The following is a 26,263-nucleotide window of genomic DNA, read 5'->3' on the forward strand; positions in this document are numbered from 1 at the left end:
CGAAAAAAATATTATCTAGCTTATTTATCAATAAAAATAAATCTAGGCGCAAATTGAAAGTACTGTACATGTTATCGATCTGTATCGTTCTATTTACTTTGGGTGTGATAATAAAAAAGTAGCTAAAACAATATTGCGTTTGTAAATTTAATTTCCGAGTTGTGCCCAGAAGATATTATTTTGTACAGGAATGAAATTGTATTCGAGTTGCGAAACAGTTTTATTAACTGAAATTGCAAAATTTATTGTTACTGGTACGTGTAAATGTCATGTTAGCAAACCAGATTTAATCGATGTTGAATTATTTTATTTAACATTACTTGCTTCTATATAGGTAAATAAATAAACATATTAAATTGTTGAATATGAATTTTATTATATATTATTATAAGTTAGTTGCCAATATTTATATTCGTAACAATATAACAAATTACTTATAAAATGATTTAAATTCATTACAAATTAAATTAAATTTTAAAATCAAAAATAAATTTTATTTATTGTTCAAATTAAATCGATAAATTGTCTTTAAATTGCTTATAATACATAAAATAAAATTTTAATTCATTAATTCAGACTTTAAAGTTTAATTTGCCAAATTTTTTAATAAATTTTAATATAGAAATGTGTTATATTTAATAATAAATTAATAATAAGATTTTTTCATTTAACATCTGAAACAAAATTCTTATGATTCTCTTAAAAGTTCTTAAGTTTCCTGGCTTTGAAAATAGTTTATTACAATAATATGCAAAACCATTTCTTTAAAACTATAAGTCATTGAAATACTTATTTCCGGTCCATAAATTTCCTTACTACATTACAGTATATTAATTAATTAATAATTAATTAATTTATTTCCCACAAAACAGCTATAATTAAATTAAGGACATTTATATTATTAGAAGTAAAAAGTAAAAAACACAACAATTCAACAATTCGAAAAGGAAAACCCAAAACAGGAGTGACAATGAGAAAAGAATAAACAAAGGTTGGCCTTTTCGTTGTATTGTTTTGTTTAACAGTCTATATTTAACATGCCTACTAAATAAGCACATTTTTTAACATGTTTTCTTAAGAATATTGCCATTAATAAAAGCTTAAAACTTTTTATAGACACACAATTACTCTAGAGGGAAAGTTTTTTTTTCCAAAATTAGTATATTTTATTTAATACAAACCTACAAGAGCTGTTAAAAGTTGTAAACAAGGAAAAACAAATTTTAATCAATTATTGTTTAAATAAATATAACATTTATTGGTATGAAATATTGCCATTAATGAAAGCTTAAAGCTTTATATAGACACACAAACCTACAAGACCAATTAAAAGATGTAAATAAGAAAGAAAAGACTCAATAAATTATTGTTTAAATCAATATAACATTTATTAGACTGGAATATTATAATTAATGAAAGCTCAAAGCTTTTTATAAACACACAATGTCTTTAAAGAAAAAAATTTGTTTCCAAAATTAGTAATTTGTATACGTTATTCTACACAAATTTATAAGAACTATTAAAAGTGGTAAATAAGAAAAACACTCAATAAATTGTTATTTAAGTAAATATAACATTTATTCGACTAGAATATTACCAATATTGAAAGCTTAAAGCTTTTTAGGGACAATGTCTTTAAAGTAAAAAATTCATTTCTAAAATTAATATATTTGTATATTTTATTGTCTTTCTTTAAGTCTAGACTTATTGTATTTTATAATTATAGAATATTAAAACTCTCGTGTGAATTTATTTACATTGAGACAATATAAATAAATGCAAATTAATGCATTGAAAAAATTCATTGAAGTTAAATTTTAATCTGGACTATAATTTACATATTTACATTCTTGAATTAAATAAAAATTCTTTTATTATAATTGTGTTTATTGTATTATTTTATTCTAATAATAATAATAATAATAATAATAATATATGATAAGTAACTGAACCATATTTCTAACCTAATTAATTTTAATATTTAATAATAAATAATAACATTTGAAGAATTGTTGGAATATTAATATTTTTGTCCCTTCTTATACTCATGGTTAATAAATATATATGTTTAGTGGTTTTTATTTTATTAAAAGTGAAATTACCAACATTGTAAACAAAAATTAAAAACAAACGAAATTGTTAAATTAATAAATAACAGAACAATAAAGCTGAAAAGTAGAGGATTCCGTGGACCACCAAGCCAACTCCTGCAGGCCCAGCAGGAGGAAAGTGGGGGCTATGTTAGTTATTATAAAGCTGAAAGGAACACCGGTACGCTTCTCCAGTTCATATTGAAATCGTCTCTTCTCATCACACCTTCATCGGCAATGTGTCGGCATGAACCATAAGTCCTCTCTGTCTTTTTAAATAAAACGTGAATTCACCATCAACTTATTTTATCAGTGACTTTATTCAATTTTTTTATATATACGTATAAGTGTAGTGATTTAGTTTTTCGAGCCATGACAACCGGAGTAAAGCAAACGGTTATAAAGTAAGTTGCAATTTACAATTACAATTTGATTCGCGTGTGACTTTTTAGTGAGGAAAAATTCACATAATTTATTTAGATTTTAAAACAATTCACGACAATAACGTCACGTGTTTCCAGTTTATAAATAATGCAAGTACTCCAAGTGTTGGTTACGAGTCATTTATTTAACAAATACAAACATTGATTGTTGACATAATGATAATTTAACGTAATTAATCCATTCTAATTGGAAATTAATCGTTACTCCACAAATAAACATAAAAATCCTCAAATTTAAAACGTTTATTAAAAAATGTAGGCGTATATATATATGCATGTAATAATTTTCTAGGAAAACATATTTTTCTTATGTACATACTTATTATTCAAAGGCTTGATTTGTGTAATTTACGAATTATTTGCTTTAATTTTATAATTATACTTGTTAAATAATGAAATTTGTAACGTAGCATATTGTATCTCATTTCCTGCACACATTGTTAAATCCATACATTAATAAATAATTAAGTGTGCAAAGTTAAAATAATACTACTTTAAATATTAAAATTATGTGGTGCGTTTACACAAGTTAAGTAAATCAGTAAATATAAACGTCTCAAATACACAAACAACAGATTTTTATTACAACAGGGTCAATATTTACAGACAATGAAATTTTAACTTATTATCAACTGATCATTTTTGGACATAAATTATATGAATAATTTCTAAAAACAAATTAGTAATAATATAATTTTTTTTGATTATTTAGTTATTGTGGCATTGTGAAACTGTTGTTATGAATAATTTCCAATAATATGTATAATTAGATATTCATATTTTATCAAAACAATTAAATATTAATTTTTAGACAACAAAAGGTGCATAAACATTAAATTATTGTAATAAAGTTTAGTAATTATTCAATTGATTTATATCTTTGTTTGTTTATATATTTAAATAATTGTTCTCATTATTTAACTTGTTTTTAGAAATTTCATTCCAGAATATTAATCAATCTTTTATTTGAAAATGCATAAAGTTTATCGTCTTTTTATTGATTCATAAAAATTTAAACACCTATTTATTAATTAAATTTTTATGCTCAAAAATAACTTACGTAATTATAAAATGAAATATTAATTTACCAATTTAATTTTTGATATTAATAAAATAAAATAAAATAAAATAAATAAAGTTTATTTGTTCACACAAAGAGTTTTCGAAAGTGGTTAAAAAAATTACTTTCTTCGGTGTTTAGTACCCGATAGATAATTATCTCACAGTACGCCCGGAATTCTTTACGACCGAAGACTCCGATGGCCTCAATAGTTCGAGTTGTGTCTGGGCGGCGTCATGACCTACTAGAATCGCCCGTGTTCTATTGTATGACCATCAACCATCGGAAATGTGCCTCACGTTCGAAGCACTTTGGAATATGAAAACACCGTAAACACATTTATAATAATTTCACGAGAATCAACACGATTCCATAAGAGTAAAAGGTACAGGGGAAGTACTTAAATTGATTGTTTTTTTGTCTCAACGTGTGTACTTAAGAAATTATCAGTCGATTTAAGTGGGAAATACTAATTGTTACTCTGGCCAAATTAATATGCTGGATTTGATGCTGTGTAGATCATTACATTTATTTAAATATAAATAACATTTGCTTTAATTATCAATGACAAATTCTCTTTTATTAATGCGTCTATCTTATCACTCTTAATCACAGCTTTATTTAAATTTATTCATGAGAAAATAAATGAATTATGCTGTGGTATTTCGGTAAAGTGTGCGTACTATTAAATTTTATCATTAATTAATAATTTTCAACATCGATTTAGTGGTAATTGAATTGTATGTGCTTAAAATATATCAATGGGGAATTTGGTGTTCACTGAATGACAGTCAAGTTTAAATCAATTTTCATATTTAGATAATATTTCACACTATGCCTCCGACTTATTTATTTATTTATACAGACGTATAAAAGAGTCAATAAGATAAGATGGATTGGGACTTTATTACGAAACACCTGGTATTTATTACATTCGCCAAATTTTTAATACTGCAATGTTAACTGGTTTAATTAAACGATTTGATCCAAATTTAAAATGTACATTCGTTATTTAAAAGCAGTGTAATTAATGTCAATTATTTACTGAGACTTGAGAGAAATATCAAGATAGTATGTAAGTACATAATTGGATATTTTATATATATCACATGTCTCAGAAATGTTTGTACATAATTCTATACAAAAATATGTGGATTTGCCATTTGTCCTTAACACAAAAGACAATAACGAAGACACAGGATGGCAATGTTAATATTTTCAATATTATTTATGAGGTACTCAAAATTAATGGACCAGATCCACAAATAAAACATTTTAATGCAATATATGGAAATGATTCAAAGAGTATGGAGTATTTTTTTGTCTCTGAATAAATTCATTGCCATTTTGAATAATTGGTGAATGCATCTCTCAAATTTTTATATAAAAAGCAACGCTCCTAAATGAGATTTAACTCAAAATTTGAGGTTGTAACTATCACTTGAAGTATTGAATAATTGACTGAATGAATGTTTCAGTTTTCTTCATAAATATGTTAAAAAAAGTCAATTTATTCAACTTGACAATCCCTCATATATTAATATACTAAATATTTTTGTATTTTATGTTTATTGGTCAAGAAAATTGATTTTTACACAATTTATAATATTAATATTAATAATAAATTGTGTCATAAAGTTTACATTCATATTTCTTACTTTAATATTTTGTTAAATATTGTTAAACACCATTAAATTTATATTTGTGTGCAATATATTTAATAAACGTTGTAAAACATATTCTGTCGTACTATACTAGTAATTTTGACCTTAAGCTACTCAAACGTCATAAGTAACTTGTAACAAAACAATGAAATCATTAGAAGAGCAAATACGAATTGGTACGATGAAGGTTTTGTTTAGTTTTATGACGTAAAATGTTGATCGTGATTTCTGGATAAATAAAATTGATTTATCAAAACTAAAATATTGTCGTTGCACTCAAAATGAATAAATTAGAAAGGATTAGCATCGATAAAGTCTTTAATTTAAAATTATTTATGATATAAATTTAACCATCTTATTAACAATTGCAAAATAGGAAAAACCAGGTAATTTATTGGGTAATTATCGTGTTTAACGTGAAAAATTATCGGATATTTGTCCAAATTATATTTATTACTTGTGTAACGAAACGCCGGCTAATTAATATTTAGTTTATGCAAAATGGGCAAAATTGTGAGACCTACTAACCCACTAATGGTGAAGATCGTGTTAACTAATTACTTTTTATTTTTTACTTAAACACCACAAAGCACACAACAACAACAACAACAACAACAATTAACTATTTTATTAATCCAATCAATATATAGTATTTTTATTATCTTAATTATTATATTTTCAATATCATCAATCTTAAGTATTAAAATATGATAATTTTATATTGAAGTGGTTTTCACTTATCTTAATTATTTTGAGTATCATCAGTTTTAAGTATTAAATTATGTTAATTTGGATGGTACATGTAAAAATAATTCAAACAAAACTTGTTTCGTTAATTAAGAAATTGACTGACAAACAAATGCAATAAATAAATGATAATGATTGATCAAAATGTGTTTTTGTGCATAAAAATAAAAGGAAATTTTCCGTTTTTCTAAAAGAAAACCGTGCTAATTGAAAACATAAATTTTTTTGATTAATATTTATTTTTAACATTGTTAAGTAAATGCTATAAAATTCGTTTAACAATTATGAATATCAAATATTTAAATTTGCATAATTCATGTAGCAAATGAGGTTTAGGTAGGAGAAAAACGGATATGCACAATTTTGTGGTCACAATGGGGATTATCCACTATTTTGTGGTTCTAACAATCAGATAATTTAATATATTCAGACTACATACGTATTTTTTTAAGGCTGTTACATTACATTAAGGTTGTGATGTGGTAATTATGAGAAAACATTGTTTTTTCCATGGCCGTGACCCCCCAAATCATACAAAAAGTTGAACTAGTCCAAAAGCTTTTGATTTATTTAATGGAATATAATTACATTAATAATTTCTCACCAAAGCATATCGAAAACTTTCACATAAGTGATGAATGCGATTTCTAATCACAGCAATCATGTTATATATTCAAAGGCAAACAACAAGAATATTATTGTTATTACAGCATTGTTAACTTTCTTGGAGCAATTCAAGCACATGTATCAGTAATTTAAAACAGTAGCCGAATACGAATATATATTTTTTAGTTGAATCATTGTTGTGATTTCAGGGAAAAGTTTGTTTAAAAAATCCTTTAGTGTGGTTAACTTTGATTGTGCACGTTTTCAGTGACCCCAACCTTGGGCTTCAATGAAAAAATGTCGTCCACCTGTAAAAAGGTTTGCGAGGCGAGAGACATTTTCTAGTCTGGAGTCCTATAAATTAATTAAGTTAGGCACATTTAGAGTGCCCCATTTAGTTTATTATTCAAATTAAAAGTTAAAAAGTCTTGAAGCACGGTTGTACAGCGCCACATCAAATTGACAATTTCAATATGAAAAAATTAACACGATCTGTTTGTTTAGTTATTATAACATTAACTGTTTAAATTGAATTAGTACTTTAAACTGTATGTTTCCGTGATGTAATGAATATTAATGCTGTATCCATATCAGACTAGGTATAACGGTTCACTGTCTAATAGACTCTCAATAAAAAAATCGACTAAACTGATCTGCGTAATTTATTTCGTGTGTAAATGAGGTAACGTATCTCTCCAGGAAAATGTGCATTTTTCCTTTGAGTGTGGTTTTGTATAAGTAATTGTGGTTATGCAAACAATAGTAAAAATCAAGTTAGTCATTAACTGTGAGTACTATAATGTGTCACCACGAAATACATTGAATACTAAACAAATATTCAGATGATACTTTTCATTGTTTCACTGTTTAACAAAATTCAAAAGATATTAGGCAATAATAATGAAAAACAAAAGGTTATAGCAACAATTGGACAAAATACAAAGTGTATTTTTTAAGAAATTTTGTTGAAAACAATTCCGAATATGCTTAATACATTGGAGAGCTTTTTTTAAAGGAGCTTTAGGTAATTTTTCAATTTTTTGGCTGTAGCTTTGGTTTGGTAGGCAAAGAAAACATTTTTTAAAGCTTTTTATTAAAGCTGTACATATTAATTGAGTCAATACAATTTAGAACTATACATTTCTGTACCAAAAAATTAATTTCAAAATAAAAATATTTTTAAATTAAAAAAATAAAAATGTGTCATTTCGAAATAGTTTATACAAACAAATGGACAATGAAATACAAGATGTTTAACAAACAAACAAATGAACTTGATTTATTTGGTTCTGTGGAGTCCAGATAATAATTTATTTCCTTACTAACGTCGTAAATTTTATATAAATGTGTTATTTACATTATTTCCATTGCTAATTTTAACAACACACACATTTTCAGCCCAATTACGTAAATTTTCATTGATAAGGAATCGTAGAACCTAGTTATTATGCGAATATTAACATGCAACTGATAATGTTCAAGGTAGTACCAAAATAATTGTTCATACCACAAAAATGACTTCCTTAAATTTAATAATTTTGTTAGTTATATCAACAATTAAAGTTACTGAATAGGTTTAAGGTTGACTAAAAATAAGTTAAAGCACGGATGGAATAATAATGGTACCATTTTCCTGTCGTTGATAAAACGTCGTACCGTTAATAATTAATCAGAAACACTTAATTCCCCGCTTTCTCGAAAGATTGCATCCTTAACGAGTTGACAATGTCGACGTTAATTGTAAAAACAATAAAAAACGAAGTACAATAAAACTGCTGTTTGTTATTGCTGTATTTAAAATTTTTGCGATAATCACATTTTCCACAGCATATCACGTTGGAAAACAGGTAGTACTGAAATACTGGAGATATAACGTCGCAAAAATAAAAATTACATATAGTTTATCGTCAACTGTTACGGTTCGAACGCAAGATACTGTTATTGGTGTTCGTGATAGTGACACTGTTTCCTAATATTAGTGCACTATGCGTCCCTCGTTGCACAGCATCGATTACAATTATGAGATGTGAGTACTTAATCAATTAATTAATACAACTTTATTCGAATCAAAATTTACAATCTCACGTTCAAGGAATCATGCTTTGTCATGTCAGAATTAAACAATATATATTTATAGTACAATTTTAAAGCAAAATGTATTTAATTCCTTATTTATGAACCATAATCTGATAAGTTTCATTTATTTTTATAACTTATAATATCTTATGATCAATTTGGACACAAATGACCTTTTAATTAAGCAAAAATGGTTGAAAAAACATACCAATTAAAAGGTTCCAACAATTGTTTTGATTAAAATAGTTATAATAGATTAGATTGACACAAATAATTTTTTTTTTTTTGTGTGTGATTCAAGATCAACGTTTGAGTACAAGTTCCAATATTATTTTTTACTTGATAATAAATCATCATGTAAATACGAGATTTCGTTATTTTGTTAATAATCACATAAACCCTGCACAATACCATAAAATTAGTATTTGACGACTTTCATAAAACTGTAAGTGACCGATATCCGGTCTGGAGTTGCACTGGAGGGTAAAGTAAAGTTACGTGTATATGGAAATGGTGATAAAAGGATTTTAGGATCTCATTTGAAAATCTCTATGAAAAGTCGTACCGCCAGAATATAAATGATTGCTTAACACACTCTCGGACAGATCGATTGCTTACGATTGTACTAAAAGGTTCTTCGGTGAAATTTGCATCGATATTCATACGTGTGCAAAAGTAAAAGTCTCTCTTCGTGTTATAAAAGTTTGTAATTTCCACAATTAAAATTTCTATTTAATAATTTCCTTAATAAATTATTATTGTGTAGACCCATTAACAGTTAAAACATAAACTAATTTTGGCACCAAAATATAATGAAAAGCAATAAAAACGATATTAAATAATCATCTTAATTGCAACTTCTTATTTACGTAACATAAATTTAATTATTATTTATTATCTTCATATCTTAGATTCACTCACAAAAGCTGGTAATTTTTTCAAGGCTGTCTTAGTCCACTGGTACAACAATAAATAAAAATATAGCTTTATCTCCAGCTTAATTATATCACGATTTTATTAAACAGGAACTAAACAAAAATAGACTTTTTTTATTTACTAGTTTGAACAATTAAATAAATAAATAATAGACATACATACTTAATAAAGTAAGTCACCATTCACCACAATTCCAATAAATTTGACACTGCCCATTAAGCACAATTTGAAAACAAACCTCAAAGAGGATTTTCATGGACGTTACAATTTTTTAACACTTGTTCACTCATGAATAGTTTTTATGATTAATTTCAAATAAAAAATTAGTTGGTTAATACGTATTCCTATTGAAAAGAGTTTACGCTAACTGAATTCTGAGTGAAAGAGAAACATTTGTCACTCCAGTTTGTCTCTGTCGTGCATGATGTCTCTCTCTCTCAAAACTCAGTCGTAGTAAATGGTTTTAGATCGGTATACCACCTTGTATATGTGCATTAAATAATATATATTCTTATCTCTAGATTAAATTAGATAAGTATGTCGACAAGAAGTCTGCTATTTATGTATGTCATTATTTTTGTTTAAATCATGATAATAACAATTTTAAATTGATATGCCATATATAGATAGGTCCTTATTCTACAGCCAATTTTCAGAAACCCATTTCTTATGACCCACACCTGAGCAGACTGAACACTTTGTTCCACTGATGTTTATTATAGTGTACAAAACACACGTGTCGTTACTCCGCAAAATAAAATGCAACAAGAATACAAAATAACCTGCATTGCTTCAGTTCGTCTACCTTCATCGTATAAGGCAAGTTAAATATCTCAACAATAAATTGCAAGAAAATAATCCACTCAAGGGGTCTTTTTCTTAAGAAAATATTATGTGATAAAAATGATAAGATAAATTTATAAGTACACATATACATGTAAATATTAAACCAATTTTATTGTATAACGTGAGTTTAGACGTGTAGTCAATAATTGCAATGGTAGAGCTCGACAGTGTTACTCTTTTAACCAAAACCAGCGAATCTTCTGACGAGTAAGTTATGGAAGTATTTTATTCTTATCTTCAAACAACAAAATATAAAAGTATTCAATTAATATATCGGTTTTAAAATGGGAAGATGGCAATTTTAGAATATTTAACTTTAACAAATTAGTGATTTGGCGAGTCTCTATCTTATCTATATATGCAGCAAACAGAAAAATAAGTAACAATCTGACAGTAGTTGCAGGTGATTCAAAAGGAAATGATGGCAGTTTTCGAATATATAGGTGCAATTTACTCTTTAGCTGATACTCATAAATATTATGCTATGTCGTAAGTTTGTTATTAATTATTTTTATACGTTTTGTCTAATTAAAAAAAAGTAAATGAAATGCTAACTATAATTATACTATTGGTGGTCAAGAACATTATTTTTTTTTAATTTCCTAGTTAGTACCAACGTATATACTAAAACAGGTTTGTGATATATCTTTATTCGAGATTAAGATATCTAATAATTATCGTACCCACAGATTTGTTTAAATGTAAGTTTCAACTTAGTTTTATCACAGCGAAACATGCGTTCATTTACTTTTTCGTCATGAGTGTCACAAATGAATATAGAAGTGTGGCTAGAGAACCTCACAATCTACCTGAAGAAAACGAGTATGTATTTTTTTATTGGTTTTACCGGTTTGTAGATAGTTTGAGTTTTTTGTCAGTGTTATTAATTCTTAAATATAAGTATTATCAACTATTATTATTATTGCTGTAGTTCAATTTAATCTTCAGTTTTTCAAAAATAACCCAGATAGGTTACAGCCTCTTGGTCCAAGGTTATTTATACGTGTAACTAAAGAAAAAGCACACATTTAACATTCTTTGGTGTAAAGTTCCAGAGAAACTTGACTAAATAATTTTAAGAAAGATGAGATAATCTTGATCTACCTTTTTTACTACATATTTTATTTCGTATTTTTATATTTAAACATCTTCTAACAAAACCATAAACACATCAGTAATTTTAATGGTGATTTTATTAAGTGCGTCACATTTTAAATGAGAAAAATTAATAAGCAACATCACCAGTTTGGATCTATAATTGATAAATAGTGTAGTTTTGAGACAATTGAGTTTTAAAAGTGTATCTATAGTATAGTATTTATTTTTTGTACCAATTTACATTTTAAATTATCTTATCAAGTGGGCAAAGTTAGGGTGAAACAAAATGATTACGTTTGATAATGAGTAAAACTCTTTGTTGTCACAAATGACTTTAATTTGACTTTTTATTGAGTCAAAAATGTCCGACGTACAAAACCCTGATATAAACAAACATTTTAAAGCTGTGGATAAAAGTGGGTTGGGTAAAATAAATGGAAAAGAGTTGGCACAAGCACTTCTTCTCAGCCAAGGCTTGTCACTATCCACGGATTGTTGTAACCAACTCATAGACATGGTTGATCAAGAAAAGACCCAACTCGTTGGAATTAACGAATTCGCACTGATACACAAATACGTTAACTACTGGATCGCCACGTTCAAAGCCAACCAGGAAGAGCTTGACGTTGGAATAGAGGAGGATGATTTGAAAAGCACGTTTAGAATGATGGGTTATAATTTTTCCAGCGCATTCGCCAACAAGCTGATTCACAAATATGATCCGATGAATAATAAATGTATTTCTTTGGGCCAGTTTATTGAAACGTGTGTTAAAATTCAAATGTTGGTGGATTACTTTCAAATGTTGGGCGTTGACAAAAATCAAATGCTTTCTTGTGAATTTCAGCGATACCTGGACAACATCATGAATGTATAATTAAACATTACTATTTAATAAATAATTTAATCAGTATAATAGTTTTTATTTGTGTTTTATTTGTATTACAGAAATCCGACATGGTGGAAGCGACGTTCAAATTTGGAAAGAAGTCTCACCTTAACTGTGGTAGTGGTAGTTTGTCTAGTAATCTCATTAGCTATAGCTCTAGCCTGTGTGTTGTATGGAAAAAATCAAGAATTCAGTAAGTATCTTTTTAAATGTTTATATTTTAATAATACCTAGGAAAACATTAATATTTTAAACGTATCATTATCAGTCGTGATAATGAATAAATGTTATAGTAATCCTAATAATAAATAATACGAGTTCATCGTCACATTGATTTATCAAAATTTCAAACCAGGTATACGTGTACAAATATGACACAGTAAATAACCTTTATGCCATTTCTGGAAAACATTTTAAAGTGATTCACAACATGCATCAGACTGACTCCTTTTAAATTTTGCCCATCATCGTTAAAACTAATTTGAAACACTCCCCTTAAATTTGCATTCAATGCGACAAACATTTAATAAACAACATACCAAAAAATCATTCGATATCGTTACAAAATTTTTCGTGAAAGTCTCGTTTGCGAATTTGGACAACGCATACGTTGCGTCAACAAGTAAAGGAAACGATTTTCAACGCTATCGTTTTAATCTGATTAATCTGTTAAGGAATTGCGACGAAATGTGGAATTCCTTAATGAAATAATACCGGATAAATTATGTTTTTTCGTTCCCTTCATGAATCCCTGGAACTATGACTAAAGTGTACGTGTACTTTAATTTTATCAATAAAATTAGTTGGATTAACGTGGGTTTACGACAAATGATATTTAATTGATTGGCACATTCGTAAACTCAAGGATTTTCGACACACAATTTTAATGGGCAAATATTGTAATAAAATGGAGATAACCACGAAAATTTGTCACAACTTTTTAATTAATTTTTTACTGTTTTTCTGATTAATGATACACATATTGATAACTTACTTTTTAATCTTTTTTTATCTTTTAAACAAAAGATTTATCCCACACACACCAATTCTATGTATACATTGTTATCTAATATTTAAATAAATAAATTTGCCTGCTTCCTATGAAGCCTAAATAATTACCTACAACATACCATTATAATTTCCGTTTAGAAATTTTTATGATGCGCAACGTCGACATACATATCAAGTTTAATATCACTTAATAATAATGCCTCCGTTATTACATTGGTATGTTAAATCTTTTACCTTTTTTCTTCCAATACGTTTACTCAAACAAATCGAAGTTGCAGCACCAATTAGAAAGTTGGTCAATGACTCGACTATTGCCATTATCTTTTTGCCAGTACAGTGTTGCAACTGATACAAGTAAAATGTTATTATATAATATTAGAGTACCACAGAAACATATGCTTTTGTTTATTTGACATGTAACATTCCAGACCCACTAAATGCTCAGGCATTACAAAGCAACAACCCTTCAATAATCAACGTCTACGACTCAGATTCAAAAACCAGCCAGTCAAAAATATGCTTGACGCCAGGCTGCATCCACACAGCCAGCAACGTGCTCTCGTCCATGGACCAAAACGTAGATCCCTGCGACGACTTCTACCAGTTCACTTGCGGTAACTTCCTGAAAAAGACCAACATTCCCGACGACAAGTCATCAGTGACTTCGTTCAGTATAATCAGTGACCTACTTCAGGAACAACTGAGATCCATGATCGAGGAGCCCATCAGTGAAACTGAACCCAAACCATTCCAACTGACCAAAAAATTGTACAGAGCTTGCATGAACAAAACGAGGATCGAGGAAATTGGCCTGTCGACCATCCATCAGATTTTCAAGGATTTGGGAGGATGGCCCCTGTTGGAAGGCAGCACTTGGAACGAAGGGGAATTCAACTGGAGAGAATCGGTGTACAAGTTCAGAAAGGTTGGTTACAGTGTTGATTACTTCATCGACTTCTCCGTTGGTATCGACTTGAAGAACTCCACTAAAAGAATCATCGACGTAAGTTTTATTACTTTCCCTGTCAGTTATAGAATTTATAGTTTATCATTTACAGTTGGATCAAGCCTCATTGGGCCTGAGGCGAGAATTCTTGATAAAGGGCTTCAATGAAAAGTTAGTTAAGGCCTATTATGATTACATGGTGGACATCGCAGTGATCTTCGGTGCTGACAGAGAAAAAGCAAAAACGGAACTCAGGGAATCACTAGAGTTTGAAATGAAATTAGCCAATGTACATCTTGTAATAATACACGTTATAATTTATTAACAATAATTTTGTAGATTTCCTTGCCAAGTGAAAAACGTAGAAACGCCACCTCTTTGTATAATCCAATGACCATTGACGACTTGCAAAAGAACTTCCCCAGCATACCCTGGAACGAGTACATGAACACCCTTTTAGCCCCCGACACTTCTGTGCAGCCAGGGGAAATTATTATTGTAAACGTTCCCAAATATATAACTGACTTCGAAAGACTTATCAGTAGGACACCCAAGAGGTAACAAGACAAATTTATTATTGGTGTATTTTTACGAAATATTAATGTTTTAGGGTGCAAGCTAATTACGTCATGTGGAGGGCTGCAGCTACTTCAGTTTCTTACCTGACTGAAGAGCTGAGAAACCGTCAATTGGAATACACCACAATTGTCACTGGAAGGACTGAAAGAGAAGCCAGATGGAAGGAATGTATTGATTTGTCTGCTGGAAGGTATTAATTTTAACATCAGTGGTAATCTAATATATATTTTAAATAATTATAGTTTATCCATCGCTGCTGGAGCATTGTATGTAAGAAAGTACTTCCACGAAGAGGCCAGACAAAGTGCCATAGAAATGGTGAAGGATATCAGGGAGGAATTCCAAACTATCCTGAATAATGTGGAGTGGATGGACGAAACCACCAGGAAAAACGCTTTGGAAAAAGCTAAGTCAATGTCCACCCACATTGGCTACCCCGACGAGTTGACTGATGATAAAAAATTGGAGGAATTTTATGGGAACGTAAGATGCCATTGAATATACCTTAGTAACTTCAAGTCTTCATGTTTTAAATGTAATTTTTTAACAGTTGGAACTGGACCCAGATAACTACATGAGATCAATTCTGAACTTGACATTGTTTGGAACGCGGTTCTCCTTCAAACGTTTAAGACAACCCGTTAACAAGACCGACTGGATAACTCATGGAAGACCTGCTGTTGTCAACGCGTACTACTCATCCATCGAAAACAGCATTCGTAAGTCGAACGAATCAAATTTAATTGATGCACTAATTGATCTCATGATAAAAACAATTCGGAAAATCGGCTATCAAATTTCTGATTAATAATCGTTTTCCAGAATTCCCTGCGGGAATCCTCCAAGGGGTCTTCTTCAGTGCAGACCGTCCCAGGTACATGAACTACGGAGCAATTGGTTTTGTAATTGGGCACGAAATAACTCACGGCTTCGACGATCAAGGAAGACAGTTCGACAAAGAGGGCAATCTGGTGGACTGGTGGGCACCTCAGACCAGGGAAGCCTTCGTGAGCAAGGCCCAGTGCATCATTGACCAGTACGGTAACTACACCGTTCCAGAATTGAAGCTCAATGTAAGTTTACCTGGTTATTGGATTTGTATATAGATTTTGGTGGTTTTGGGGGGAGCATGAGGTTAGTAACGGTGGGATATATTAAAAAGGCGGTAATAACGGAATATCAGACGAAGTGTTCATATACCATAAAGGGCAATATGATTTCATTTATTTCAATAATGTTATCGTCATGTAACTACACATACGTACATACATGATCGTCAGTGCAGTCAGTTCATTTGGTGATTTACACAACTGTAAGTACCGAGGCTGCTTTCCTTGCTTCAATGCTAAACACATTAAATCAACATAAAATCAGCACGAATATAAAATTACATGATTAGGTAATTAATGTTATTTTCTGGCAAAATTTATAAATATTCAGCTTATGTTAAAATGAGTACTCGTGTTAAATTAAATATCAATTTGTCTTGTTTTCTTTCCGGTTTTTTTTCTTAATAATTCTAAAATGCGCATTCAATAATGGTTTTTAAATGTAAAAGAGTTTCAGAAAAACATTATTATCTAATTGCAAGGATTACCATTTAAAAAATACCTGATAATTCATTAATTCATAATTTTATAGAAGTATTTAACTAATTTTAGTACTTCACACTCATTGATAAGTGATTTTTAAGTCAAAATGAGATTTTATTAATTTTATTTTCGTCAATTATTTACCATTTACTATTTACCAAAGTCAATCATTAACAAATTCAGAAATAAAAAGCCAATTTTGATATTTAAAGAATGCATGATTTATATAACTCGTTCTTCCAGTGCTCAGACCATTTGTCTTATAAATGTCAGCACCAAAAAGCATACAATATAGATAGCTTAATGATAGTTTCGTGCTTCTACATGCATAAAACATAATGAATTCTTTCTCTGATTATACTGCCCAGATTAATATATGCACACTGCATGTCTAATCTACTAACAGTAGTTTCGAATTTATTTTGGTATTTCAGTTAAACGGCATTAACACTCAGGGAGAAAACATAGCCGACAATGGCGGCATAAAAGAGGCTTATAAGGCTTACGATAAATGGGTACGAAAGAACGGGGACGAACCCAAGCTGCCCGGCATCAAATACAACGGCAGGCAACTGTTCTGGGTCTCCGCAGCAATGGTCTGGTGTTCGAAGACCCGCGTTGAAGAGATGAAGCAAATCGTTGTGACCGACGAACATTCGCCCGATTCGTTTAGGGTCATTGGTCCGTTCAGTAATATGGAAGATTTTGCCAGAGATTTTAAATGTCCGAGTGGGTCGAGAATGAATCCGGAGAGGAAATGTAAAATTTGGTAGAAATTCGTTCGCTAAGTCATGAGGAAAAGAAACGATTGGCTTTTGATGCTTTTCCTGGTAATATTTAGTGGACATTGAATTCTTCGTTTTAAGGAAATATTCAGCGTTTTACCATTTTGATTGGTTTAAACAAGAATATTTATAAATTTCACTCGATTTTATGAGATCTATTGGGATACTATTCGACTGACTCAGTACTTAATTTAAATTAATAGGTCGCCTTTTTTATTTCCTTGTTTAAAACTATAATCATTTATAAAAAATTGACCATGACTATTGAAATCTCGCTTTAATGGCAAAACTAAGAATCCATAGCACACACAATTTTAGAATTCATATAATTCTTTTTGAAACATATAAATATTTTGTAGATATGTATGTATATTACTATACTTTATAGGTTATATTATTAAATAATATTATTTATACATTTGTTAATAATAAAGTATTATACCTGTAGAGGACTATCTTTTATTACTAGTTATAGACTAATTTTTGTTTTTGGTATCGGTTATTAGAGGTATACTGATGTTTGGGTTTTATTTTATTTAATCGCATGCTTTTGTTTTATAACTTTTTTGTAGAAATTGTTGCTTATATATTTTTACACAAAATATAATAAATGTAGGAATAATTTTGTTGTGACACCTAAATCTGGTAAAATAATAAGGTATGTACATATTTGTACTTGCTACTATAAAGCAACATAAATATATTGCTTTATTTCGTTGGGAATTAAGGGATTTTGGTGCTTAACTCGTAAACATAATTAAATGTGGTTTCACTAACATATAGAGTTTTAGTAGTAAATAGTAGTTTTTGTCTATGTTTTATAATAAATTTAATACTTACCTAAAATTAAAAAACAAATCTTTACACTGAAGTATATTTTGTAGGCATCCAATTATTTTTACTACAATTAATTATGTTATTTTCATCATAAATTTCTAAATATTGATTCAAGTATTTGAAAAAATGAATTAGAATTTCATAAAAAATTCATTTCATGTTTATTAGTTTAATATTTAAACCCATATTTTATTTTATAATTTTATATAGTGTCTAATTCAAATACATCACATGTACATGTACATAAATAATATGTTAATATGTAAAATTGTTTTTGCAAAATGGTGTAAAGTATTAAATCAATCGTCCTACATATAATGTGTATTATTTTTCTATAAAATATTATGTGGTTGAACAAATAAAAGTCAGTGAAAGATGCACCACATTGTGAGAACAAGATTTATTTGTTTCTAATCATATCATTGTTAAAAGTCCTTTCCCTGAAGTGAACGCAAAATTTTAACAACCAACCTGTTTTAGTTAAACGGCATAAACACCCAAGGAGAAAACATCGCTGACAACGGCGGCATCAAAGAGGCGTACTTGGCCTACAACAAGTGGGTGCAGAGGAACGGCGAGGAGCCAATGTTACCTGGTCTAAAGTACACACCTAATCAAATGTTCTGGATCTCAGCAGCGAACACGTGGTGCGCCCAATACAGACCCGAATCACTGAAACTGAGAATCCTCACCGGTTACCACTCGCCCGGTGAGTTTAGAGTCAGAGGACCGATGAGTAACTCCGAGTACTTCGCCAGGGACTTCAGTTGTCCGGAGGGGTCGAAGATGAATCCAATAAAGAAATGTCGGGTCTGGTAAAATTTTGTGATTTGTGATTATTTAATTTTATTTATATGTGTTAATTTAGTGTTGGTTATACAACAATTTAGGTATTATACGTAATCTTTATTAAATATCGACAATAAATTTTGTTTTTAAATTAACTGCAGTTTTAATCGGCTCTTTCGAATTCTACTTTATCCAAACATCTGGAGTCACAGTAATAAGTTTGCCTTCTTGGCTTTGGTGGGAATTCATACGGTGGTATTCTATCATAGTATTTCAAATCCACCATTGCGGGTCTTTGAGTGTCTTCATCCGGTATACGGTTCTTTTTAATCTTTATTTCGACTGGACATCCGTGATCCATTACACAGTAGTACCTGTGCTTGTAGTGATTGCCTGGATAATAAGCAGCATATGCCACACCATCCACATAATAAACTTTAACGTCAATGTGTTCTTGGGCTAATATCTGAGTCCTAAGAAGTCTTGCAATGATCTACACATAATTCATTGATTATAATATACAATAAATATAAGAGTATAAATAGTACCATATTGGAAACAGAAGTAATTGGATTGCCCCACATATACAACATTCTTAATCTCTCAGTTTTCTTCAAGCAGAACAATATATGATTCATACCCGTATCAGTAATATCATTGTACGATATATCCAGAAGTCGCAATGAGGCATATGGAATTGCTAATGAAAGAGCTCGTGCGCCGATCTCCCCAATTTGATTATTCGATAAGTTCAAACCTCGCAGTGCCGGTTTAGTTTTTAACCACTTGGCCAAAAGTTCAACTCCATAATTCCCAATTCTGTTGCATCCAAGATCCAACATAATAAGGGTTTTGTTAGTCTTCAAGCCGTACAACAAAAGTTCCATATCGTGGCCCATAAAATCGCATTTTTGGGCATGCAATTCTTTTAAAGAACTGTTTTTCTGTAAGGCAAAATTAGTGTAATAATTACATACCTAGGGAACTACTTACATCTAGTAAATATCCTAGATCGTTTGCTAATATGGCAGAATTATTTACGTACAAATTAGATTTGGGAACAACTCTGGAAATATCTAATATTTTTAGTCTATTACACACTTCTATCCATCTACAAATATTTGCAATGCTTTCAAATGTCATGGATGTTTCAGCTATATCCAAATCTTCCAAAGTCTCGCATCCTTTCAATAACTGTGAAATTAAGTGAGCACTCTACAAATTTATATTCTCAATCTATTTTTTAAGGAGGAGTAGTACTTTTACCTGTGGTTCAAGAAGATTTCCATTTATTCTTAACGATTTAAGGTTTAAATATAGACTTTCGTTAAGGTAAATCAAACTTTTTCCCGTTAAATCGCAATGCATTAGATTTAAGTGCTGCATATCATTTTCCCTGCAAAAGTATGTATCAACAAGAGTTTTAATACCTTCATCTCCAATATCATTGTAGCAAAAGTCGATGCTTGTAACTGTTGGAAAGTATTTTAAATATCTGATTATTTCTGGCATATCATCTGCAGTTAATCTCCGACTAGAATGAGTAGTATAATATAAATTTTATAATAATTATAGTGACTTACCCAATTCTTTGAAAAAGATCTCGTCCTTTTAATCTTAAGTGCCTGGTACCATCGGAATTCTTTTCACAGAATAGCGAAATAAAATCGTGGGATAAAAATTTTCGTTTATTCACCATTTCTGACGAAATAAAAATAAATAATTTTTTGTATTGTGTATTTTATGACAACGTCAATGTCATTTTTCCTTCAATTATTTTAAAAAAATAATTTCATTAATTGTATATTTTTGACTATTTTATTGAAACTTCTAAACTAAAAATCAATATTTATAAATTGTTTATTATATTTAAAAACAGTTTCATATTAAATTGAAATCAAATTTCGTTAAATTTAAATAGCATACTATTGATATAAAATTATACCGTACACCAAAGAATTGTTCTATATATAAAAGTGGCAACATTGCATGTAAATTATAGGCATATTTGAATGTGAGAGCATGCGCACAATTAATTCCTTATATTCACCTGAACAATTAAGATTGCCTACTTCATTTAACTATACCTGAATCAATCATCGAAGATTAAAAAAGTATGCACTGTAGTAATCTTAGTTGCCTACTACCTATTGTAACAACACGTCATATGTCAAAAGATTACAACTGTCACACTGAACATTGTTTCCAATATTTCCTAGACTGACGCCGCCTTTAAAAGGTATCCAGTCTCCAGGACAACAGCGTTGGTTACACGGCGTCGTAAATTGTTTGTTATCACATTTTAATTAGTGGCTTGGTCCACATAACCAAACTTTTTTCATCATTATGTTGTCTTAATTAGTCGTTTGAGTGTTCAGAATTGTCACAACAGAAACATGTCTAACAGAAAACCGAGCAGTGCCACTGCTAGACTGAAACAAGACTACTTGAGACTGAAACGCGATCCTGTTCCATACATTACTGCAGAACCTTTGCCTTCAAACATACTCGAATGGTAAGCAACTTTATTATTGTGGATTTGTCAGGTTTGTCATTGTTTTGAGTCATTTTTCAGGCATTACGTCGTGTGTGGACCAGAGAATACCCCATATGAAGGTGGTTTTTATCATGGGAAGCTGGTATTTCCTAGGGAGTTTCCGTTCAAGCCACCTGCAATTTACATGATTACACCCAATGGTCGCTTCAAAACAAACAAGAAACTTTGTTTGAGTATATCTGATTTTCATCCAGATACTTGGAATCCAGCTTGGAGTGTTTCCACTATTTTGACTGGATTGTTGAGTTTCATGGTAATGTACAAAATTTGGTGATTTGAAGCTTTGATTATATGGTTTATTAATTTTAGATTGAGAAGAGTCCAACTTTAGGTAGTATAGATACAACAGACTATGATAAAAGGCAGTTTGCTTATCAGTCACTGGAATTCAACCTAAAGGATAAGCAGTTCTGTGAGTTGTTCCCAGAAACAGTTACTGCTATTCAGGTATGCTTTACTAATATGCTGTACAATTTTATCTTACCAGTAATGCACAATTTAATAAACAATTGGCAATATAATCACTTTATAATTGAATTGTTTTCACATTCCTACCAGTTAATCAGTAATTATTATCTTTATATTAAAGACAACACATACATTTCCTTTTGTATTAAATTATTAATATTTGGTATAATTTTTAGGCTGAAATAACCAAGAGGAGTGCAGCCCAAGCGAATTCAGTGGACAGTCCAAATACTTTGCGGTCAGTAGCTGAACCTAGTAGTATTCAGTCTTGCATTACCAACTTAATAGTAATAATCGGTTTTGCTGCTTTTGCGTTCACCGTCAAATACGTAATGAAAACAACCGCTTCAGAAACCGAATAATATTTCGTATGAATGGGCAAATTTAGTTATCTTTTCTACTTAATATTTAATTTTTTTAGTAATTTGGATACAGCTGAAACGTCGGGAGGTTTCAAAAAAGTTTGTAGAAAAATGAAGCAGATGTTGTTGTAAACCTTTTGTGACTTGACAATTTTTAAAAGCAAAATAAAAAGTTTATTGCTCGTTATAATTGTTTTCTATGTATGTATATATTAATATTTTTCTCTATTTAGATAATGAACGCAAAGAAAAATGTGAGAAGTAATTTTTCACACTGTTGCACTCTATTTTTCTATATTAAACTTTTAACTACTTCTAGCCTTTATGTTTAATATGTTTCACTGATCTTAATGGTCACAATTAAAATATATTTTCATTTTATCTCTTGATAAATATTTTATTTTTTAAATTTCGTATGTTCGCTTGCATTTTTGTACATATTCTTTATTCTTTTTTATATTGTATTATAAATTAGATGTAACATAGTTGGTACATATGTTATAATGTATATTAATTGTTGGTATAAATAAATAATGTTTTTTTAAGTTCTTATTTATTAATTACCCTTATAGCTGATTAATAAAAATATAATTTATCAAGTTGTTCTAAATTATTGCTGCCACTGACGAGTACCTTCCTAATAGCTGAAATATCCATGGATAATAATGATCTTCTGGGTATTAAAAACATCTCACATTGATTACATTTTAAGTTTATTCTTAATACACCACATTTTAATTTTAAATAATTTTTTAATACATTACTTAAAGGTTTTTATCGGGGTACATGCTTAAGTCTAAAACATCACGTGAATTGTCACACTCGGGATCAAACCAATCATAATCACTGTTGGAGAATGAGGCATATGAAAACATGACACCTTCTTCACCCACTACATTAATAACTTCATACTCTGGCAAATCCTGAAAGTACTTGGTAATAAATTCCTTGTGGTAGTTGTTGTCATTGCTGAACAGGTCAGGAGAGGCACAGAAATTGGTACAGGACAATGGTAGATACATGGAATTGGATTTGTTAGTGTGAGCCTAAAATGATAAAATAAGGTAATTAAAACGCCCAGTTTGATTCAGCTAAATTATATATTCTTAATTGAACGATATCACTTTGATATGGATTTAACACATTAAAATAATGAAGGTCGGTTGGTTTACAATTCTCGTAATCTATTTAAGTATTTAATCAACTGTTTATATGTATTTCCATCAACTGAACCGACATGAATTTCTACTTTGGCAATGCCTGTTGCCGAAATAATCCTAAATACAACATACAATATAATATAATGGAATATTTAACTTTATAATATATTTGTACAATATAATCTGGTGTTGTTTTCCTTATTATCCTAGCAACTAACTAAATCACGATCACAAGTATATGTATGTATATTTATAGATATAAAGAGTGGCCCTCATTCATCTAGAACATACAATATAAAACTGGTTAATTTTTTTTTGATTTATGTCGTTTTAAATGTTCCTAGTTTTGGTCTGGGAGTGAAACTGAGTCGTGCTTCATTAAATGAAAACACATTACAATTCTGAGAGTTAAGAAGCGGAATCATATTAAGCTAATAAATATGTACATAAAATAAAATCCAGTTTCGATTTAATAATATAATTTTCGCGATGTCGAGTATATATATTTTTGTTTTGATTGAAGACTAAAGGAAGATTTAGAATATATCGCTATTTTATAACGTTGGGAAGCATTATGTTCTTTTAATAAATTCAATAAATATATACAAATTTCCCTCAAAATTATGTGTTACGTAACGGGAAGCTCTATGTTTAATATTCATTTATTCCTTTAATATTAAACTTTGATAAATTTTGAATTAACTACTAAGGCACAACCTTATATTATAATTACATTTACAAAATGGGAAATGATTACCTAAAAATTACTGTGAATACTGGTTGAATGAATGTTACACACATATTACACATACGAGTTATTTGGTCGATTAATTAACAGTGACTTTGGCATTAATTTCATTTCCCATTCTTCGAAATCTTCAGGATTTTCTCCGGTTATTACAGTTTTGATTTGGATTGTTCCTGAAGATCGTCACAAAGCTATCAACAAAGTTAATAATACCTTTGTACAAACTAATCAAGAGCACCAGTTGTTGTCAAATTTAACAATTACAGTTTAATTAATTTAACAATAAGCTGTACCCTTGAATATAACAAAAAATAAATATCTACAACTAACATATTTTTAATAACACATTTTTACATATCTTAAACTTGTCTTAATATATATTTTATATACATTTTTGACTAGTTATATTTCGCACAATGTTGGAAATCTCTATGATTTTTGTACTAATAAATAAATCAACACTAAAAATACATTTTGGTCCCAAATCATATGCCCAATCAGGAAACTGTTTCTGTTGTATTATTAAAAATTAAAACGAACGAAAACAACAGTCCTTAAAGGCACGATTTAAAATTTTGTTCACGAAATGAAACTACACCGAAAATTGATTAAACCGGAAGCGTTTACTGAAACGAGGGGGAGGAAAATGTATTATAAAAATTACACGGTTTGCGTATAACTTTTAAAGATATGTGGCGGTGTTGACACCTGTATCTACAAGGTTTAAAACGTTAAATATTGCACTGCTTAGAGTAATTTCAAGTAAAATGGTTACTTTGTAAAATTATAGTGTCCCGCACGGGAGCGAAATACATGTTTAAACTTAATAAAAACACCTATAAGTACAACAATAAATAACTTGAGCTGTGTAATTTAAATAATTTGAGCCGTAAAACACGAATAAATTACTATAACAGAAATTACTGAAATTAATATAAAAAACGGCGCAAGAGTTCCGGCATGCGACACTAATATTTTTAATCTGTGTTTTTATGGGGGTACAGAAACTCGAACGGCAATATATTTAGAGTCATTAAACATTAAATATGCGATAACAACACTATTTCTCATATAAAATTGATGACATGCAATTTGCACGAGGTATAATCTTAATACATGTGTATGAGTAACACTAGTTTACGGTCAAAATAGTCAAACTTTAACATATTTTTAGGGTAATTCGGGTGTGCTAAACACGAAAATCGTATTCATTTTGTTTTTATTTATGTCGTTTGTTTGAATAATGGCAAATTTGCCATATTTTTTAAGATGAATAAGTTAGGCAACCCAGATTACCACATTTCAGCTATCCCATTTCAGAATAAATAATTTCAGCATCCGGAGTTTTACGTTTGTAATTTTTAGACCAAAATCGGATAAGAATTGAGAATGTTATGATGTACAAAAATATAAATGAATATAAAATATAATATACAGTGTGAAAGTAAGACACCCCCATAAAATTTACATTTATCAATCATTGATTGCTGAAAGAAATTACTGAAATAACTGAAAGTGGCTGAAAGTGACTGAAAATGGTAAAAAATAACATAAAATATAAAATTTTTAGAGTTATTTTTCTTTCAATCGAAAACAAATAATTGTTAGTGTTGACCATACCCGAATTATCTCTATATTTCAGGAGTTGAAATTTGTAAACCAACGTAATATATGTCGTTTTTAATATATTTTATATGATTAATAACATACGAAATCTGTCGTTACTTAGAACAAACTTGAACTTGCACATTCATTGAAACAGTTTGCCAATAAATTACCGTCCAAAACTCAATGTTAATTCGCCGACTAAACTGCGACGTTCTGGGTCCAAATTAGTCTCCGTAGCTTAATTGGTAGCGGAGGGGTAAACGAACCGGAACTCCTAAACCGTTGCACGGACCGTCTCCGTAGCCCCCCGTGGGGGAAATTGTCCCGATTCGTCCCGACTAAATTTGATTCCGGGCAAAAGTCGGT

The 26,263-nt window shown here is 29.6% G+C and overlaps 4 protein-coding genes across 10 annotated transcripts in view; 2 read left to right on the forward strand and 2 right to left on the reverse strand.

Moving 5' to 3' along the window:
• The first annotated feature begins 2,181 nt into the window (after positions 1-2,181).
• Positions 2,182-19,149, forward strand: LOC109601765 (neprilysin-2). Of its 3 annotated transcripts, none has more exons than XM_049966784.1 (10): positions 2,182-2,494; positions 12,515-12,648; positions 13,895-14,469; positions 14,525-14,701; positions 14,752-14,969; positions 15,023-15,181; positions 15,234-15,474; positions 15,542-15,710; positions 15,814-16,064; positions 17,018-17,815. In XM_049966784.1, exons 1-10 carry the CDS (start codon positions 2,463-2,465, stop codon positions 17,354-17,356), a joined length of 2,295 nt encoding a protein of 764 aa, XP_049822741.1. In that variant the 5' UTR covers positions 2,182-2,462; the 3' UTR covers positions 17,357-17,815. The 3 variants fall into 3 exon arrangements, with proteins under 3 accessions (XP_049822741.1, XP_019873600.1, XP_019873601.1); XM_020018041.2 differs by lacking the exons at positions 2,182-2,494; positions 17,018-17,815 and adding exons at positions 8,495-8,636; positions 18,686-19,149; XM_020018042.2 differs by lacking the exon at positions 2,182-2,494 and adding an exon at positions 8,495-8,636.
• Positions 19,091-21,094, reverse strand: LOC109601766 (ribonuclease inhibitor). The gene is made up of 6 exons (XM_020018044.2): positions 21,082-21,094; positions 20,578-20,695; positions 20,261-20,528; positions 19,988-20,209; positions 19,543-19,938; positions 19,091-19,487 (listed from the first exon to the last, which is right to left on the reverse strand). The coding sequence occupies exons 1-6, from the start codon at positions 21,092-21,094 to the stop codon at positions 19,158-19,160; spliced, it is 1,347 nt and encodes a 448-aa protein (XP_019873603.2). The 3' UTR covers positions 19,091-19,157.
• A 100-nt stretch (positions 21,095-21,194) lies between these two features.
• On the forward strand, positions 21,195-22,571 carry LOC109601760 (ubiquitin-conjugating enzyme E2 J2). Of its 3 annotated transcripts, none has more exons than XM_020018035.2 (5): positions 21,195-21,509; positions 21,570-21,804; positions 21,861-21,998; positions 22,196-22,257; positions 22,441-22,571. In XM_020018035.2, the coding sequence occupies exons 1-5, from the start codon at positions 21,391-21,393 to the stop codon at positions 22,511-22,513; spliced, it is 627 nt and encodes a 208-aa protein (XP_019873594.1). In that variant the 5' UTR covers positions 21,195-21,390; the 3' UTR covers positions 22,514-22,571. The 3 variants fall into 3 exon arrangements, with proteins under 3 accessions (XP_019873594.1, XP_019873592.1, XP_019873593.1); XM_020018034.2 differs by having other exon boundaries at positions 21,199-21,509; positions 22,196-22,387; XM_020018033.2 differs by having other exon boundaries at positions 21,198-21,509; positions 22,196-22,571.
• Positions 22,572-23,077: 506 nt separating this feature from the next.
• LOC109601768 (transcription factor SOX-3) overlaps positions 23,078-26,263 on the reverse strand; it is a 43,195-nt gene continuing 40,009 nt past the window's right edge. For all 3 annotated transcript variants that reach the window (XM_020018051.2, XM_020018047.2, XM_020018050.2), the window contains one exon: positions 23,078-23,427. In XM_020018051.2, coding sequence (XP_019873610.1) covers positions 23,146-23,427 — 282 coding nt within the window. In that variant the 3' untranslated portion in view covers positions 23,078-23,145. The remainder of the gene's footprint in view (positions 23,428-26,263) is intronic.

The sequence above is a fragment of the Aethina tumida genome, chromosome 4 (assembly GCF_024364675.1).
Source record: "Aethina tumida isolate Nest 87 chromosome 4, icAetTumi1.1, whole genome shotgun sequence".
NCBI classification, from domain to species: domain Eukaryota; kingdom Metazoa; phylum Arthropoda; class Insecta; order Coleoptera; family Nitidulidae; genus Aethina; species Aethina tumida.

Bases quoted from the DNA above. Each gene is read 5' to 3' on its own strand.
- LOC109601765 (XM_020018041.2), top strand. From the start codon at position 8,596: ATGCGTCCCTCGTTGCACAGCATCGATTACAATTATGAGAT. The intron at 12,649-13,894 runs GTAAGTATCTTT...GTAACATTCCAG, and splicing joins TGGAAAAAATCAAGAATTCA to ACCCACTAAATGCTCAGGCA. The intron at 14,970-15,022 runs GTAACAAGACAA...TTAATGTTTTAG, and splicing joins ATCAGTAGGACACCCAAGAG to GGTGCAAGCTAATTACGTCA.
- LOC109601766 (XM_020018044.2), bottom strand. The intron at 19,939-19,987 runs GTAAGTAGTTCC...TTTGCCTTACAG, and splicing joins ATCTAGGATATTTACTAGAT to AAAAACAGTTCTTTAAAAGA. The intron at 19,488-19,542 runs GTACTATTTATA...AATTATGTGTAG, and splicing joins TTACTTCTGTTTCCAATATG to ATCATTGCAAGACTTCTTAG.
- LOC109601760 (XM_020018033.2), top strand. From the start codon at position 21,391: ATGTCTAACAGAAAACCGAGCAGTGCCACTGCTAGACTGAAACAAGAC. The intron at 21,510-21,569 runs GTAAGCAACTTT...GTCATTTTTCAG, and splicing joins CCTTCAAACATACTCGAATG to GCATTACGTCGTGTGTGGAC. The intron at 21,999-22,195 runs GTATGCTTTACT...TATAATTTTTAG, and splicing joins AAACAGTTACTGCTATTCAG to GCTGAAATAACCAAGAGGAG.